This window comes from Patiria miniata, unplaced genomic scaffold, assembly GCF_015706575.1.
Source record: "Patiria miniata isolate m_02_andy unplaced genomic scaffold, ASM1570657v1 HiC_scaffold_5, whole genome shotgun sequence".
Lineage (NCBI taxonomy): Eukaryota > Metazoa > Echinodermata > Asteroidea > Valvatida > Asterinidae > Patiria > Patiria miniata.
Genome location: NW_024037072.1, coordinates 9,082,535 through 9,097,840, shown reverse-complemented (window position 1 = coordinate 9,097,840; position 15,306 = coordinate 9,082,535). Strand labels below are relative to the sequence as shown.

The 15,306-nt window shown below is 40.9% G+C and overlaps 1 protein-coding gene across 2 annotated transcripts; it reads left to right on the top strand.

Annotated features, from left to right (window-relative positions):
• Positions 1-1,747: 1,747 nt before the first annotated feature.
• LOC119741177 (very long-chain acyl-CoA synthetase-like) lies at positions 1,748-14,827 on the top strand. Of its 2 annotated transcripts, XM_038216884.1 has the most exons (9): positions 1,751-2,835; positions 6,280-6,498; positions 6,926-7,087; positions 8,849-8,970; positions 9,754-9,954; positions 11,398-11,491; positions 12,008-12,206; positions 12,761-12,858; positions 13,674-14,827. In XM_038216884.1, the coding sequence occupies exons 1-9, from the start codon at positions 2,328-2,330 to the stop codon at positions 13,979-13,981; spliced, it is 1,911 nt and encodes a 636-aa protein (XP_038072812.1). In that variant the 5' UTR covers positions 1,751-2,327; the 3' UTR covers positions 13,982-14,827. The 2 variants fall into 2 exon arrangements, with proteins under 2 accessions (XP_038072813.1, XP_038072812.1); XM_038216885.1 differs by lacking the exon at positions 9,754-9,954 and having other exon boundaries at positions 1,748-2,835.
• The last annotated feature ends 479 nt before the right edge of the window (positions 14,828-15,306 follow it).

The following is a 15,306-nucleotide window of genomic DNA, read 5'->3' as shown; positions in this document are numbered from 1 at the left end:
GGGTTTTCTGTACAAATTGTGACCCCAAAATGTGTTCATTGAAAACATTTTCTGACAAAAGTTTGATAATTGGCTTACTGCCATGTACTGACACAACGAATCACCAAAGAAAAGAAAATGTACAACAGCAAAATAGCCAAAATTCAAAGAACTTTTGGTGCTGAAATAGCCGTAACATTGAGGTTTCTGCCTGAAATGACATTCCACATTCCTTCATGAATATGGAAATTCGCATTAGCCAAGAAAAAAAAGGAAAAGGCATCCGAAAAACTACCCTTGAAAATCGCAAAACGAAAATTGAAAATCTGGTTAAAAGAAACACAATATCAGGACTGCATTAAAAACTACATTGTTTGGCCCTTTAAATAGATATAAGACGTCAAATCACCTTTAATGAGACGTCACGTAACGCAGTATGACGTCATCATGACGTCACCTCAGTTTTCACCTATAACAGTCCCTGTCTATGAAAATACTATGTATCAGCCAAATGGGACCTGTAGTTCTATTCGGTATGTATAGCCTAGTATAGGGCTTCAAAAATACACCTTTAATGTGATGTTTATGTATTCATGTTATACATACCAATTACCAACCCAATTGGACATGCATGCAGTTCTAAATTTAGATATAGGGCATTGATAAAAAAAAACACCTTTAATACGACGTAACGTGATACTTGTGAAGTCATCACTGACGCCACGTCAATTTTCATCTATAACACGTCGATCGCTGTATATGTACATATATCAAGTATCAACTTGGTTAATGCGTGAAACTGAAGAAAGCTTTGAAATTCACTGAAACAAAGTCAAAGGCCTGAGCGGAAACCGCTATAATAAGAACCCTCACGATACCAATGGCTAATTCCTTAAACATATCGAGTCCAACTTGAGGCTTTTTCCGAATATCTTAAAAATTACGAGACAATTTTCAAAGAAGGACGAGTAATGTATCTGACATAATCCGAGTTGGTCTTTGCTGATGCCCATTTTTTAAATATTGCTCTATGCATTGACCACACATAGTATGACAACGTGTGTGCATTGATGACTGGTTTTTGGTTGGAATCAGTGAACTTAGATTGGGTTGAATAGAGCCGTATTTTGTCAGCAAAAAAACAAAAAAGAAGATATAAAATATAATCAATTGATCTGAGATTTCTGTGCCAGGCGTTCTGTATTAAAGTTTCCAGAAACAACGAACGGCTTCTGCTATCCTTCATGTCCGTGAGAAACTTTCGGCTCAGTCGATATTTCTTGGCAATTAACCGGGTTTTTTTCCTGACAAATTCCTTCATATTACAGATATGGAGCAAAACGTTTGTCCCCTCTTTAAAAAAAACACACACAAAACACCAGTTGAATTGAGGATTGCTAAAAATTAAATTAAAGATCTGGTTTAATGTTTGGAAGTTATCGCCCAGGATATCGGCTTCGATTAAGTCTTATCAATGGACACATTTTGGACTATGATCAGGCTGTGTAGCAATTAGAGCATGAACTATAGCTAGTCGCTCGACACGAATGTCCCGCTTTGACTTGCAATTGTGGATTTGGAGGATTTTACATAGGAACATGCTCCCTTTTTAGCTCAGTTATTACTGAAACCGTTGCTTTCAACAATTCAGAAAAAGGACCGTGATTTGAGATGGGCTGCCTTATGTAACTCACGGTTAGTTATCATGGGGACCCGATTATTTTTTCTTTTTTTTCTTTGGGGGGGGGGACTTCCAAACAAAAAATGCTTAAACGGTGTCATTTCTCTTACAATTTCTGTAAACCCTCGATTCTTTATTAAGTCTAAATTTCGTTGTTTAAATTCTGCAAGAAAGGCAGAAAAATAAAAGTGTATGGTAGTTAGGAATTCGATTATCAAATTTGGTTAGTTCGTTGTATTTTCTAATAGAATATTTAAACTGTTCTGTGGTGGTAAATTGAAATATTGTGGCTATTTTTCTGTTTAAGAATAGGCCTGGGCCTGTCTCACGTACATTGTTTCTTTTAGGATGTCGAAAAGATTATCAAATTTGGACGTTTCGTGCCAAGCAAAGAGCTTGGACAAGTCTAGCATCGTTTATGATAATCTAGTAAACATCGTCCCATAGTCATAATCCTTGCAGTACATGTACTTACTGGGCCACAATGGCTACAATACGTTGTGTGCATTATCAACCGGATCGTTTGACCTTTGAATAGCAGTACCCATCGTGCTCTGAAGACCCATACGTCCGTGCCACGGTGCAGTGAACTGATACTGATAGGACTTTTGCCAATTTCTATCATTCATTGTTTAACTGTACCCTGGGGTCTCTCTAAAAAAGTAAAATGCCAGGTCCTCAAATCGACTACCGGCGTGTTGCTCGCGCGGCTGCCGCAACAGCTCTCGGCTTGCCCATAGTAGGGGCGGTCTACCTCCGCCTGAAGTACGGGCCGACTCTAGCCGATGACATCGTGAAGTTGTACCATAGCTATCAGGTGCTGAAACGCCTACAAAACTTGCAGAAAAACAACTTCTTCATGGTGGATTTCTTCGAGTTGCGAGCGAAGGAGACACCGGATAAACCGTTCCTGCTCTACCGTGACGACTCGTTCACATACGGGGAGGTGGACGGGGAAGGCAACAAGCTGGCGCGGTTCATGATGAGTCAGGGTGGACTTGGTTGTAAGGACTCCGCAGCAATCCTGATGCTGAATGACCCTGGATTCATCATTAGCTGGTTGGCCTTCAGCAAACTGGGAGTCAAGACAGCTTTCTTGAACTACAACCTGAAGGGTCGGGCCTTACTGCACTGCATCAAGGCTTGTAAGGTCAAAGCTATCATGTGTGGGAAAGGTGAGTTGTAGTCTAGGTCAGTCCAAAGCCCAGGCGCGGATCCGGGGGGGGGGGGGGTAAAACAACCCCCCAAAACCAGCTCCTTCTCCGACACCAGGCGCGTACGCAGGGGGGGGGGGGGGTGTTTTGGCTGTTAAACACCCCCCTTTGCCATGTAAAAATATGGAGGGAGAAGAGAGTTATGTGACCGAGCGCGGAACAATTACAAATTATGTGCATGTTCTCATTGTTATGCTTTGACGAATACAGAAGACACTTTATAAGAGCAGAGTATATAGGCCTATATGTATTTGAAACAAATGAAACAAAATATCCCAACATAAGCTTAAAAACTTCTGTTAAAAAAATCAGGGGAAAGTGGCCAGGAAACGCCTCAGATTGCACCACAGAGCATCTACGATCCTAAATTTCCCAGGGGCCCTTTAAGCGGGCCTCGGACCCCACGCCGTAAGGGCTTCGCGCTCCGCATTAGTCCTCCGGCCAAATTCCCTCTATGCTATAAATTCACCTTAGCTGTGCCCCCACCATTTTGTACCTTCAGCAGCGAATGGCTCTACATTCGCTGCCTAAATCCCTTTCCAAAATAGAAAAATGTGAAAAAAATACGGAGATGGAACATGGTTCTCAACTTTGAGTACATAACAAACTTTATAAAGAACAAAAAAAAATAACAAAATTAAATGGAATTTTCGATGTTTAAAACGTTTTCTAAACGGTGGAAGTGGCCAGGAATCGCCTCAGATTGCACCACAGAGCATCTAAAATCCAAATTTTCCCGGGGCCCTTAAGCGGGCCCCGGACCCCACGCCGTCAGGGCTTCGCGCTGCGCGCTCACAGGTCCTGGACCCTTCATTACAATAATTCTAGGCCCCCCGGAAAATGGCAGTCTGAATCCGTCCCTGTGACCAGAGCGCATATGTATCCTGTATCTGAAGTTTGGCCTTAGGGGTGGGGGCGGTTTACACAAAGATTCCCAACGGATGAAAATCATGAGATCCAGGGGACGAAGCGGAGTAATTTTAGCCAATTACAAGAACAGATCCTAGCACTTCCGCAGCCCTCGTCACTTTTTTTCTTGAATTTCTTCTTTTTTTTGTTTAAATGCTGTCGGGGAGGGGACTGCCCACATTGACCCCTTTACTCATATGTTCATCATAATACTCTAAAGACACAGAACATTTTTTCCCCGATTTACTATGCTTTAGCTCAAAAAGATAACTGATGGTCGTGGGTTCCCGGCCCTTCGAGTTTAACCCGTCCAAATATACCCTCTTCTGGCGCCAACACAAACTCCTGACTTTTATTTTAGCGTTAAGTTTAGCCCACTGATACTATCTTTTATTTCTGGCGCCAACACAATTTACCATCTTCATTTCTAGCGTCACAAATGACGACATCCAATTTTGAAACACCCCCCTTGAAAAAATCCTGCGTACGCCACTGTCTGACACCCTCCACAAATTATGACAATTATACTGTTAATAATATCCACCTGCGCACAGAATTTTGTCGGAGCCAACAGGGTATTACGTTTTTACGGGGTTATTTCTGTAATATAGCGTTGATGATTTCGTCAGATTTGAACAGCGCCCCATTAAAAGTATGGTGGGACCCCCCCCCCCACCCCCAACCACCTATTGATATTACGGAGGCCAAGTGTCCGGAGGAAAAATAGACCTGTGTACATTTCAGCATTTTGTGGCTGATGAACCCCCCCCCCCCAACTGCAAAAATTCCTGGATCCGCCCCTGAAAGCAGTGGTTAAACTGGGGGCGGGGGGGGGGGGCACCTGGGGGTGCCACCAATAATTCAAAGGGGGCACTAAGGCAAATTATATATTATTTTCTGTTAAATTTTAAGATTTGAAATAGGGAGCACCCTGGGCACGTGCTCGTGACCCCCCCCCCCCCCCCCTCGTTGTTACGCCACTGTTAATCACAAATATATTCTTTCCACGGTGCGCCATGACAGTTTATCACACAGGAACAAAGACCTGCCCACTGTCATGGTGCAAAATGCAGATGTTTTTATTTACCGTCTATTCAAATGAACTTTGACACGGCATTTTGTATTCATTGCTCACCAATAATGAAATCGATACAGCTCTAGACGCGTGAGGAGAATTACACCTTTGTTATTATTTAACACAGTGTTGGTATTCATTCTCGCTTGTCCAAATCTTTGCGGGACTTTTTTCTGGATCCTTTCATAATCCCTGTTAAATTCGAACCCAGATTATTTCAGTGCAGAAAACTGTAATTTTCATTATAAAAACTACCAAGGTTACAGGTATGTTCCTCACGTTAAGGGCCTATGAAGTGAATATTTCTTAGGAACTTATTTTGTGCTACTTTCTAATCCTCTTAAGTGTATGAAAACTAATTGACATCCCTTTTTGGGTTAATTTTGCTAAAAAGTGCACTTCTTTAAACGTTTAAAGTTGTCCATGCTTTTCTAGACAACTAAGGGCGCTGTTGCCGTGATGTCATTTCAGTTAAAGGGAATATACATCATTTGCTTTTGCTGTAATTTTCAGAAATGGATGGAATTAGGGGGTTCGAAATATATAGCAAATATAGTTACACTGACTTTTTTGAGGTTTTGGGTTCGAAAATGCTATAAAAACCAAGAAAAACGATCATTTCCCTGTAGTCTGGTTCCCTGACTCCATATAAGAAGAAACAGAGCAGTTTACATACATTGGGGAATTGTAAGGTCAGTGAACCAGTCTAGCTGGCTCGTACCCGTTCATAGGTTTGTAATCGATTGCAAACAAGTGCGATGGTCGATTGTGGCCAGTATTTGAAAAAAAAACCAGTTGTTTCCAACGCTGATCGGCCGATCACCGTTGGAAATTGATACAAAAATACCACTTTTCTTGAAAATGACAGTATACCAGGTGCCATGATTTTACAGGATGCTTTACACTGTCATTCACTAACAGTCCAGCAAGGTATTTCAAAGTGATTTGGTAGTTTTATTTTTTGATGTTTGCAAATGTTGTATTATCCCTTTAAATACTCTGTTCATATTAGGTGTTTTTCTATTGAAATGGTGAACCCAAACATTTGCTTATTAAAAACATTTGCCAGAAAAGGTTGCTCACTGGCTAACTGCCATTAACTGACACACCAACGAATCACTAAAGAAAAGTTTACGACAGCGAAATATCCAAAATTCTGGCAACTCTTTGTGCATTGATATGAAATCATGTTTTTGGTCATAAATATGGAAATTCGCATTAGCATAAAAACAAAAAAGGTACCCTTTTCAGTACCCTTGAAATGGCAAAAATGGAAATTGAAGATACGGTTAAATAGGACACAAAAGGTACATTTTCAAGAATAATTAAACAAAAGTTACATTTCATGCACCCTTTAAATTGCATACCATGGGTACTACCTTAATAATACTTGGTCATAAATTTGCATTATGTTTTGACAGAACCACAGCTTCTGGAAGAATTGGAGACCATCATGCCGGACATTCTGGACCTCGGGATCAAGGTGTGGGTCCTAGGCGAGGTCAGCGAGCGCCCTCTGTCCTCAGGAATGACCCAGGTCCAGACATGGAACGAGCGGAGCGATCCGATTCCAAGGAGCGTTCGAGATGGAATCACAGCCAACGATGTGTCAGTGTACATCTTTACCTCAGGGACAACAGGTAGTCTCTGCACCGCGGTGTTACAATTAACACCGGTGGTATCTAGTACCACAGACTGTGTTACAATTTTACACCAGTCCTTTAAGATATCACATGGGTTCAATTCACACTCCATTTTTTGCAGAGTGCCACATTTGATACCTTTAGTTAACAAATTACACGTTGAACAGCTGACGTAGTGCTTTTTGTAATGGCGTCGTAACTACCTCTGAATCAAAGTGTCAAACAATCAATAATACGCTGTTGGGAAATAGTTTGTAGAGTTCGTACACTCTAAAAAGGCTCGGGTCAGATTTTACCTAATACTTTCAATGATATACCGCACAATCGCCAGACCGAGATGTGGTTTTCATCTCGATAATAATTAATATCTATAATAATGATGACTAAATGTTGTAAGTAACGGCTACTGGTTTGACTTCCCTAGGTTTCCCGAAGCCAGCTAAGTTATCCCATTATCGGTCGTGTGGTGGCAGTGCAGTTATGTCGATGCAGGCCGAGCTGGAACCTTCGGATATCTTTTACGTCACCCTGCCGCTCTACCACAGCATGGCGTTCGGGATGGGGCTCATGACGACAATATTTACAGGTGAATAGATCCTTATGCGTAGCGACCATCTTAGCGGGCATCTTTTCTTATTTTAATAATGCAGTTACAATCATATGAAGCACGATATGAGACGCAGGGACCCCCCTCCTCCTTTGTGTTGGTTATTGTGTTACCAGAATCTCAGGAATTCTTTTGAGATATCTGGGGGGGGGGGGTTAGGTCACAATAGTCTAGGGTTTGCATATGGTATAGGGAGATTGGGGGTACCCCCTTCGTCTTAAATAATGCTGGGTATAGTTACAATGAATGCTCAGTAGGCTCACTCATGCACATCCCAGCAACACAAAAGCATTGCCTTGTCAGATGGCTACTAAGCCAGGGGCAGATCAAGGAATTATTGCAAGGGGGGGGGGGAGGTCAGGCCCGTCAGTTTTTGTATGTTCGATTTATTGCGGACAGGCGGACATATAAGTAATTATTATTATTACAATTGTAAAAAAAACCCACATTTGTTTGGTGTCAGAGTGGGGGGGGGGGGGGGATTGAGGGTTCGACCCCCCACTCTGGATCCGGTTATCCGCGCCTGTACACATGAGGTCTATAATGACCGTATTTTGAGCGAATTGGGACGTTGTGTTACGACGCCATAATTCTGGATAAACAGCAGAAATGAAGACGTTTATTGAAGCAATTAGCAGCTTCACCTTACTCTAAAAAGTCCTTGGTCAGCTATTTTTGCCTGACAATGTCCAGAAAATGACCCGGAAATTGAGTCAAAGAATGTCATTTTGACCTGGAAAAGTGTCACGCCCAATAGAACCGGTCACATCACACCGGCGATTTTGTTGAGTGAAAAATTAAGGATTGTGAAATACTTCTTGAATTATAGCAATATGTACATGTAGCCTAGACCTGAGCTAGTTACGGTACGTCACTAGCCCGGGATTGACGTCTGATTGTACAATAACTGCGCCGTATCGTCATTTGCTCAACAATTACTGAGGAGTCCCCTTAGAAAATATACATGCACTTTTGTCAAGAGTAATAAAGAACTGAATGATTACAAGTATCACAACAAAAGCACGTCATGAGAAGACGATCCACAGTACAAACAAAATGTTACGTAATATTATTCGGTATCATACTGCTTGCAATGGGAGGTTGTTTGATCTGATATCACTATACACAATTTCGATCAACTAGACTTAAAGTTGACGAAATCCTATTTCTTTCAATCTATCTGGTACATGATGGTTTCCTTCGTGACAAGAACACTTTCCCTTGGTTTTCTGAATCAGATGTGACTATTGCTTCTCCTTTTACTATTACCAAATGATTAAATGCATTGTTGTCCTTAACATTGTCCCATGCTTGTTTTACACTTATGAATGTCTTGGATCCTTGGCACAATCATCACCATGAACAGCGCATGACAGGCTTCTCCCTCAAGATGAAGTGTTTAGGATCTAGGAGAGGGCTGGAGTCGCGGAGGCACTTTCTCGAAACTCGGGGGACGTTACATCTGCTTCATACTGTCCTTCCATAGTCGCTTCAAACCATATAGTAGGAGAGACTCAGGTTATGGAATTTGCTTTCAGACAGCCAAACTTTTGTATAGGTTTACCATGAGTAGCCTACACCCTGAATTCGTTCAGAACCTTTGTAATACTGACAGGAGATATTTTGTATAATTTAATTGCGAAATAATTTGGTTCGGCGCGACTCTGGTACGTCATTCTAAAAAGTTAGATATCGTTACATACTGATCTTTTTTTTCTGATTTGTGTGCATCATATGCAGGCTGCACTATCGCACTGGGAACGTTCTCTCCCAAGACTTACTGGGATGAGGTCCGCAAGTATCGAGCCAATGTCATCCTGTACATCGGGGAGATCTGCCGCTACCTTCTCGCTCAACCACTGGTAAAAACAAAAAGCACTGGGTAAAGCTTGGTTTAGGCACTTACTATCTTGAAATGCATGGTTTTACCTCAAGGATTGACAATGCATTGATTTTTTATACAGAAGGTTTAATGATGGATAACCTCAATTCGATATAACTCATAGTTTCCCAAGGTGTTCAAAACATACATCAACTTACAGCTTGGTTTGTCACTTTTGTGAGGATAATAAATTCAACATCTCTCGTGTGATACGTCCTTCCAAATAACCACCCTGAAAGGTATACCGAAGCCCACTGCCATTTTGAAAAATGATCTCTCGATCATATGTTATAGGCCTTATGCACGAGTTGGCCATTTTTGTCTAGTTCCTTGAATGTATTTCATTATTTGTTAACTGTTGAATGGAATGAAGCCAGACTATTTATGCAGGCATAATGCAGCTTTATTTTTACTGTTATTTTTTAATCTGGCTTTAAACATTAGGAAATGTTTAATTACAAATTTTAAATCATTCAGTGAAGCAGTATGGAATTATTTGCTTTCATTTCTCTTCGTAAGTTCCAAAACTTAAGATTTTACCTCACTTTCAATTCAATATGGCCGACTCGTACATTGGGCTCATAGAGAAACTTTCAGGATCCATTTCCTTAATTGATCTAGTGCGAATTTAAAAGAACAGAATCAACGGATCGTGGACTATGGCCTTTTTTATTATTAGGGTACCACTTTTGTTGAAAAACATTCCCCAAATTCTCGCCAATCTTGTGACATTGCTTGTCGTATTTCAATCTTTACCATGAAGCGACCTGACGATGGCAAGTATGAGCAAACGATCAAGGCAGCTATCGGCCTCGGGTTGCGACCGGACATTTGGCGGGAGTTTGAGAAGCGTTTCAATGTTGAGCAGATCTATGAGATGTATGGAGCTACGGAATGCCCGTTCATGAGCGTGAATACTGAGGATAAAGTAGGCAGCGTTGGCAGGCATGGTGGTTTCTTGAAGGTTCGCATCTTGAGTTTTTCAACAAGATGTGTTTTTCGGAATGAGCTCTCTTGTTTTTTAATTTGTTTTTGTTTTGGGCGTAATTTCCTTAACCCTCGGTTACATAATACCACTCCATTTTTAGCTGTTTCGGTGACACACCGAAACAGCTCTTGTTTTCGTTAAGATTTTTTTTTTTTTTTTTTTTTTTTTTTTTTTCTCCTTTTTCAGACTTTTTCTCCATAGGTTTAACACACGTTTCTTCCACCAGTCCACTTTGCCACTTTTTCAAATCCGATTGATTTCAGACTTGATACATACTTAGACCACCACCCACAGATGGTCCTAGAAGAAATTCGTGACCGTGACGTCATCAGGTGTCGGGTTACGTCACATTAAAGATGCATTTTTCCCCATATGTTTTGTACACGTTTTAAAACACTCCACTTTGGCCTCTTCGTAAATTCGATCGACCTCAGACTTGATACATACTTAGACCACCACCCACAGATGGTCCTAGAAGAAATTTGTGATCGTGACGTCATCTGGTGTTGGGTTACGTCACATTAAAGATGCATTTTTCCCCATAGGGTTTGTACACGTTATAAAACACTCCACTTTGGCACTTTTGTAAATCCAATCGACGTCAGACTTGGTACATACTTAGACTACCACCCGTAGATGGTCCTAGAAGAAATTTGTGATCGTGACGTCATCAGGTGTTGGGTTACGTTACATTAAAGATGTATTTTTCCCCATAGGGTTTGTACACGTTTTAAAACATTCTACTTTGGCACTTTCGTAAATCCGATCGATGTTAGACTTGGTACACACTTAGACTACCACCTACAGATGGTCCTAGAAGAAATTCGTGATCGTGACATCATCAGGTGTAAGGTTACTTCACATTAAAGATGTATTTTTCCCCATAGGGTTTGTACACGTTTTTCTTCAAATCATACTTTGGCACTATATGTCTGATTGACTTTTCACTTGGCAGATGACATTCGAAGTGACTTCATCAAGTGTTCATCACGTGCACAGAGTATTTCAAATATCCGAAACAGCTTGTGTTTGTCCACAAACACATTTCTAGTTTCATATTTCATGGTGTACTGTACACTATACGTAGTGGGTACACTAACCACCCAAACAGAAATGCTCTTGGTTGTTTGGGTTGCAGTATATCTCAAGTATTAAAACACTGTAACTTAAGGTGTACGGCCTGTTACCGGTCCCATTGACATAATAATTGATCATTCCTGCCCTAGCTGCCCAGATCCAGGTCGTATACCTCATGGCATTGTTTGATTCTGTACATTTTCGCGCACGCTGATTGTCTGCCCTTTTAACTTAACCGTGACATTTGAACTCTGTCAACTTATAGACTCAATGGGGACGTCGTAACATACTGACAGTAACATACATTTCTATTGTGGTTATTCATTCTATTATTAATTCCAGGCGTTGAGTAACGTCCTCGAGATTGTCAAGTGTGACATCGAAACAGCTGAGCCGATCCGTGATGCTAACGGGAAGTGCATCCTTGCTGATCCAGGTCAGTCATTGGTAGACTTCCCACGCATGATGCGTGGCAGCTCATCGCATTATATTCTCAAAATTGCATGAACAATTGGTCTGCGGTCATCGTGCTTTTCATAAGTTCCATATACGTTAAAACTTATAATAATATGCCTACAGTTCCGCTAAGTTTTATAATCTTACAATTTCTCAAACTCGGCTTCTTCTCGGCTTCGGTTTTGGGTTACTGATGATTTTAGGTCCCTGCGTTTGCAGAATCAAGCACAGTTTATGTCCATTCGGGAGCCTCACGTCGACCAGCCTATAAAACAAGGCCAACCCACGCTGTCCTTTCATTTGGTCCTGAGTTCTGACATTTTGGCCTGCCATGGAGTCGGATGTGAAACTCGGTCCAACCGGAAACGAGGCCCGGGTTTGAGAAATGGCCTTTACACGCTCAGCGTATAGACACACTAGGATGTGTTTTCTATTAAAGCTATGGTTTACTGACATGCGCCCTTAATATTCCCTTGTTATTAATCGATAATACCAGGTGAGACAGGTCTCTTGGTCACCAAGGTGGATGATCTATATCATTTCGACGGCTACATGGCGGACAAGAAGACCAATGAGAAGAAACTGGTCCGTAATGTCAAGAAGATTGGAGACGTGTACTTCAACAGCGGGGATCTGATGATGGCTGATAAGGAGGGATACCTGTATTTCAGGGACAGACTCGGCGATACTTTTAGGTAAAGGTGACTTTCAGTGTTTGCTATTAATGCGAATTGGCTTTAAATGACCTAACATTTCAGGGGCGCGTGATCAGTAGTTTGCTATATAAAACGTTTACATTAACCAAACGTGCACCTATAAAAGTATTTTAACCAAGGTTGACGTATGCAGCCGTTAAGAGCGACTCTATGCACGGAAAGATCGCGCCTGTTGCTGTCTTTTGGAACGAATGGAGATTCTAGCCAATTGAATGCATAGCGATTGATTTAACTGCTCATGGTGGCCATTTTGGTAAACGACATTTAGCTCGGTGGTCGAGTGGAAAGACATCTGCACTAGAAAGCAGGAGGTCGTGGGTTCGAGTCCCACCCGAGTAATTTTTTCCAACTTTCACTCGGGAGGTAACACACTGAGTATACAGTGTTTAAAACGTCGGTGAAGGGCAAAACCTAATTTGACATTTACAGTGTTTTACACTCTCCGAAACTTTCATTAATAAAATTGGGTACTACGTTTTGCGTACGTTTTTGTTTCTTTTCTTACGCGTTGTAATACTGTTTCTGATCTCCAGATGGAAAGGTGAGAATGTTGCAACGACAGAGGTCGCCGAAATGCTGAGCGCATTTCCCGCCATTGCAGAGTGCAATGTCTACGGCGTTCTTGTTCCAGGTATTTTGAATATTAGCGAGTATTACTAAGTGCGCCATTTGAGGAGTATTTCAGTAAAAAAAAAAAAGGAGAGAAAAATATAGAATTGAATATAGAATAACTAGAAATACGAACAATTTTGCAAAGCCATTATTAAGTTAAAAATGGTAAAATATCATTTGGTGATATATCTTGAATTTGAAACGTTGCTTTCCAGCACATATAGGCTATACATGTATTAAAGTTAGCCAAACAAAATGACTACGGGAGACAGAATTTGTGAAAGCTCATACGTCAGTGTAATCATAAAATGCAGCAATAACATCTATTTAAGTAGAATGTTCGTCTGTTTCATAACATGCATGCATCAGAAAAAACTTCATATTAATTAAATATATATATGTAGAGACGACGACGAAGGATTTAATCCAATAATAATAATAGTGGGTATTTATCAAGCGTACGTATCCACCAGGACTGTTGCTCAAGGCGCTACATCATTATTACCCCTACTAATTGGGCCCATGAAACATTCCAAATACCATCTCAGCTCCCTGGGGAGTATACAGCTGGATGCAGCCTGTTAGGCGCAAGAAAGCTAATTCAATCACAATAATCATCTCTGCCCTCACAGGTACCCATATATGGGTGGAAAGAAGCAATGAGTGACAAAGTGCCTTGCCCAAGGGCACACGCACCACAGGCAGGACTCGAACCAACAACCTGCAGTTTTACCCGCATACCACGAATCCAATGCCCTATAACCACGAGGCCACAGCAATCCACACTGTTTTCTACTGACTGTTTCTAATTCGCTTTTTTTCCCCTGTATTCAGGGCAAGAGGGCAGGGCAGGCATGGCGGCTTTGAAACTCAGCAAAGACCACAACTTCGACCCCAAGGATCTACACGACTACATCACCAAAGTCCTGCCCCTTTACGCATGCCCGAAATTCCTACGCATCACCGAGGAGATCTCCACGACAACGACCTTTAAACACAAAAAGGTCGAGCTGGCCAAAGAAGGGTTTGACCTTAATGTCATCTCTGACCCACTGTACTTTCTGGACGCGGACAAGAAGACCTACGTGCCTCTCAATAATGACGTCATGCGGCGGATTCTGATTGGCCAGGCCAGACTTTGAAAGACTAGTTGACTCAGGGGTATTCGAAACCATGGCTTTTTTTCCAGCTCTGACATCAAGCTAAATTTAACCTCTTACCCGGGGAACTCCAGCTCATATGGATACATTTTTGCTGCAGGAATGGCGATTTTATCATAGAGGCAATTTTGTTAAGGTTTTGAGTATGTCAATTTTACTGTAACATTAAAGGCTTTTATTCGGGAGCAAGCGATGATGCCAAAGCTAGAGAAAAGACCAGCGTAAAAAAAATCCTAGATTTATAAACAAAATAGACATCCTATCAACAATCCAACTCAATCATAATCATAATCATAATCATCATTTCTTTTATGTAATGTAACATCACCGAAATCTATCGGCGCTGCGAACGTGATTGAGGGCGCCATCTAATAGAAACACTCTTTCAAAATTGTTATTTAATTTGTAAAAAAAAGTGACGCACAAAAAAACCTTTATCAATAGCTATAGCTCGCTATTAAAATATTGTTTATTTTATAATGATTAGCAATAATCAATTTACTCTTGTAGATGATCACAATGCGACAAAATACGTACTCTACCTGCTGCAGCTGATGCGATTGGGAGACCAGTTAATTTACGGGTTCCTTGGGTGCGCTACAAAAACAACGCAGTGCAACTTTCGAACTTTTGTTTGTTCATGTTGGTATTGGCTCCTGTAAAAAAAATCCTTAATACAGCATATGAAAACACGAAAAACATTTTTTTTTTATAGTTAAGGGCGAATCATCCTGCATATTGTATATCACTGAATTATTTCATGACAAAATTGGGTATGGATTCAATACTAAATTTTCCATCAAATTAAAAAAGCACATAAAATATATAGTTAGCCTCTTTTATGCAGCAGGTGTTTTTTTTCGGGTCAAAGTGACCGATGAAAGTTGGAAGCCGGTGCACCGGCAGAAAGTACACCAGGTATGTTTCCGGTGATATATGAAACCGAAGCAGGAAACTAGAAGCCCACCCACTTCCAATATAAACATTGACCAATAGAACGTCTGTCTGCCAAACGCACGAACGGTGTGAGTGTGTTTTCAGACAATATATTATGGGTATAAATGTTATCGACGAGGATTCGAATTGAACTATGATAATTACAGATTCCCTCATCCTGAAATCTATTAAATCTATTCCATCATAATATTTTTAAAAGAAAAAAAAAAAAATATATATACATATATTCGAGTTTCACCTTTGACCCATTGGTATTCCACTGACTTCGTAATCGACGGATGGACTATGGACTGTCCCCAAGAATCTTGGCTATTTATACATCAGTTTTCAATAAGTTTGAGTTTTTATAA

What these genes read in the sequence shown, in the direction of transcription:
- LOC119741177 (XM_038216884.1), top strand. Translation starts at nt 2,328, where the DNA reads ATGCCAGGTCCTCAAATCGACTACCGGCGTGTTGCTCGCGCGGCTGCC. An exon ending in CATGACGACAATATTTACAG is followed by an intron (nt 7,088 to 8,848) that starts GTGAATAGATCC and finishes CATCATATGCAG; the next exon opens with GCTGCACTATCGCACTGGGA. An exon ending in GGCATGGTGGTTTCTTGAAG is followed by an intron (nt 9,955 to 11,397) that starts GTTCGCATCTTG and finishes TATTAATTCCAG; the next exon opens with GCGTTGAGTAACGTCCTCGA.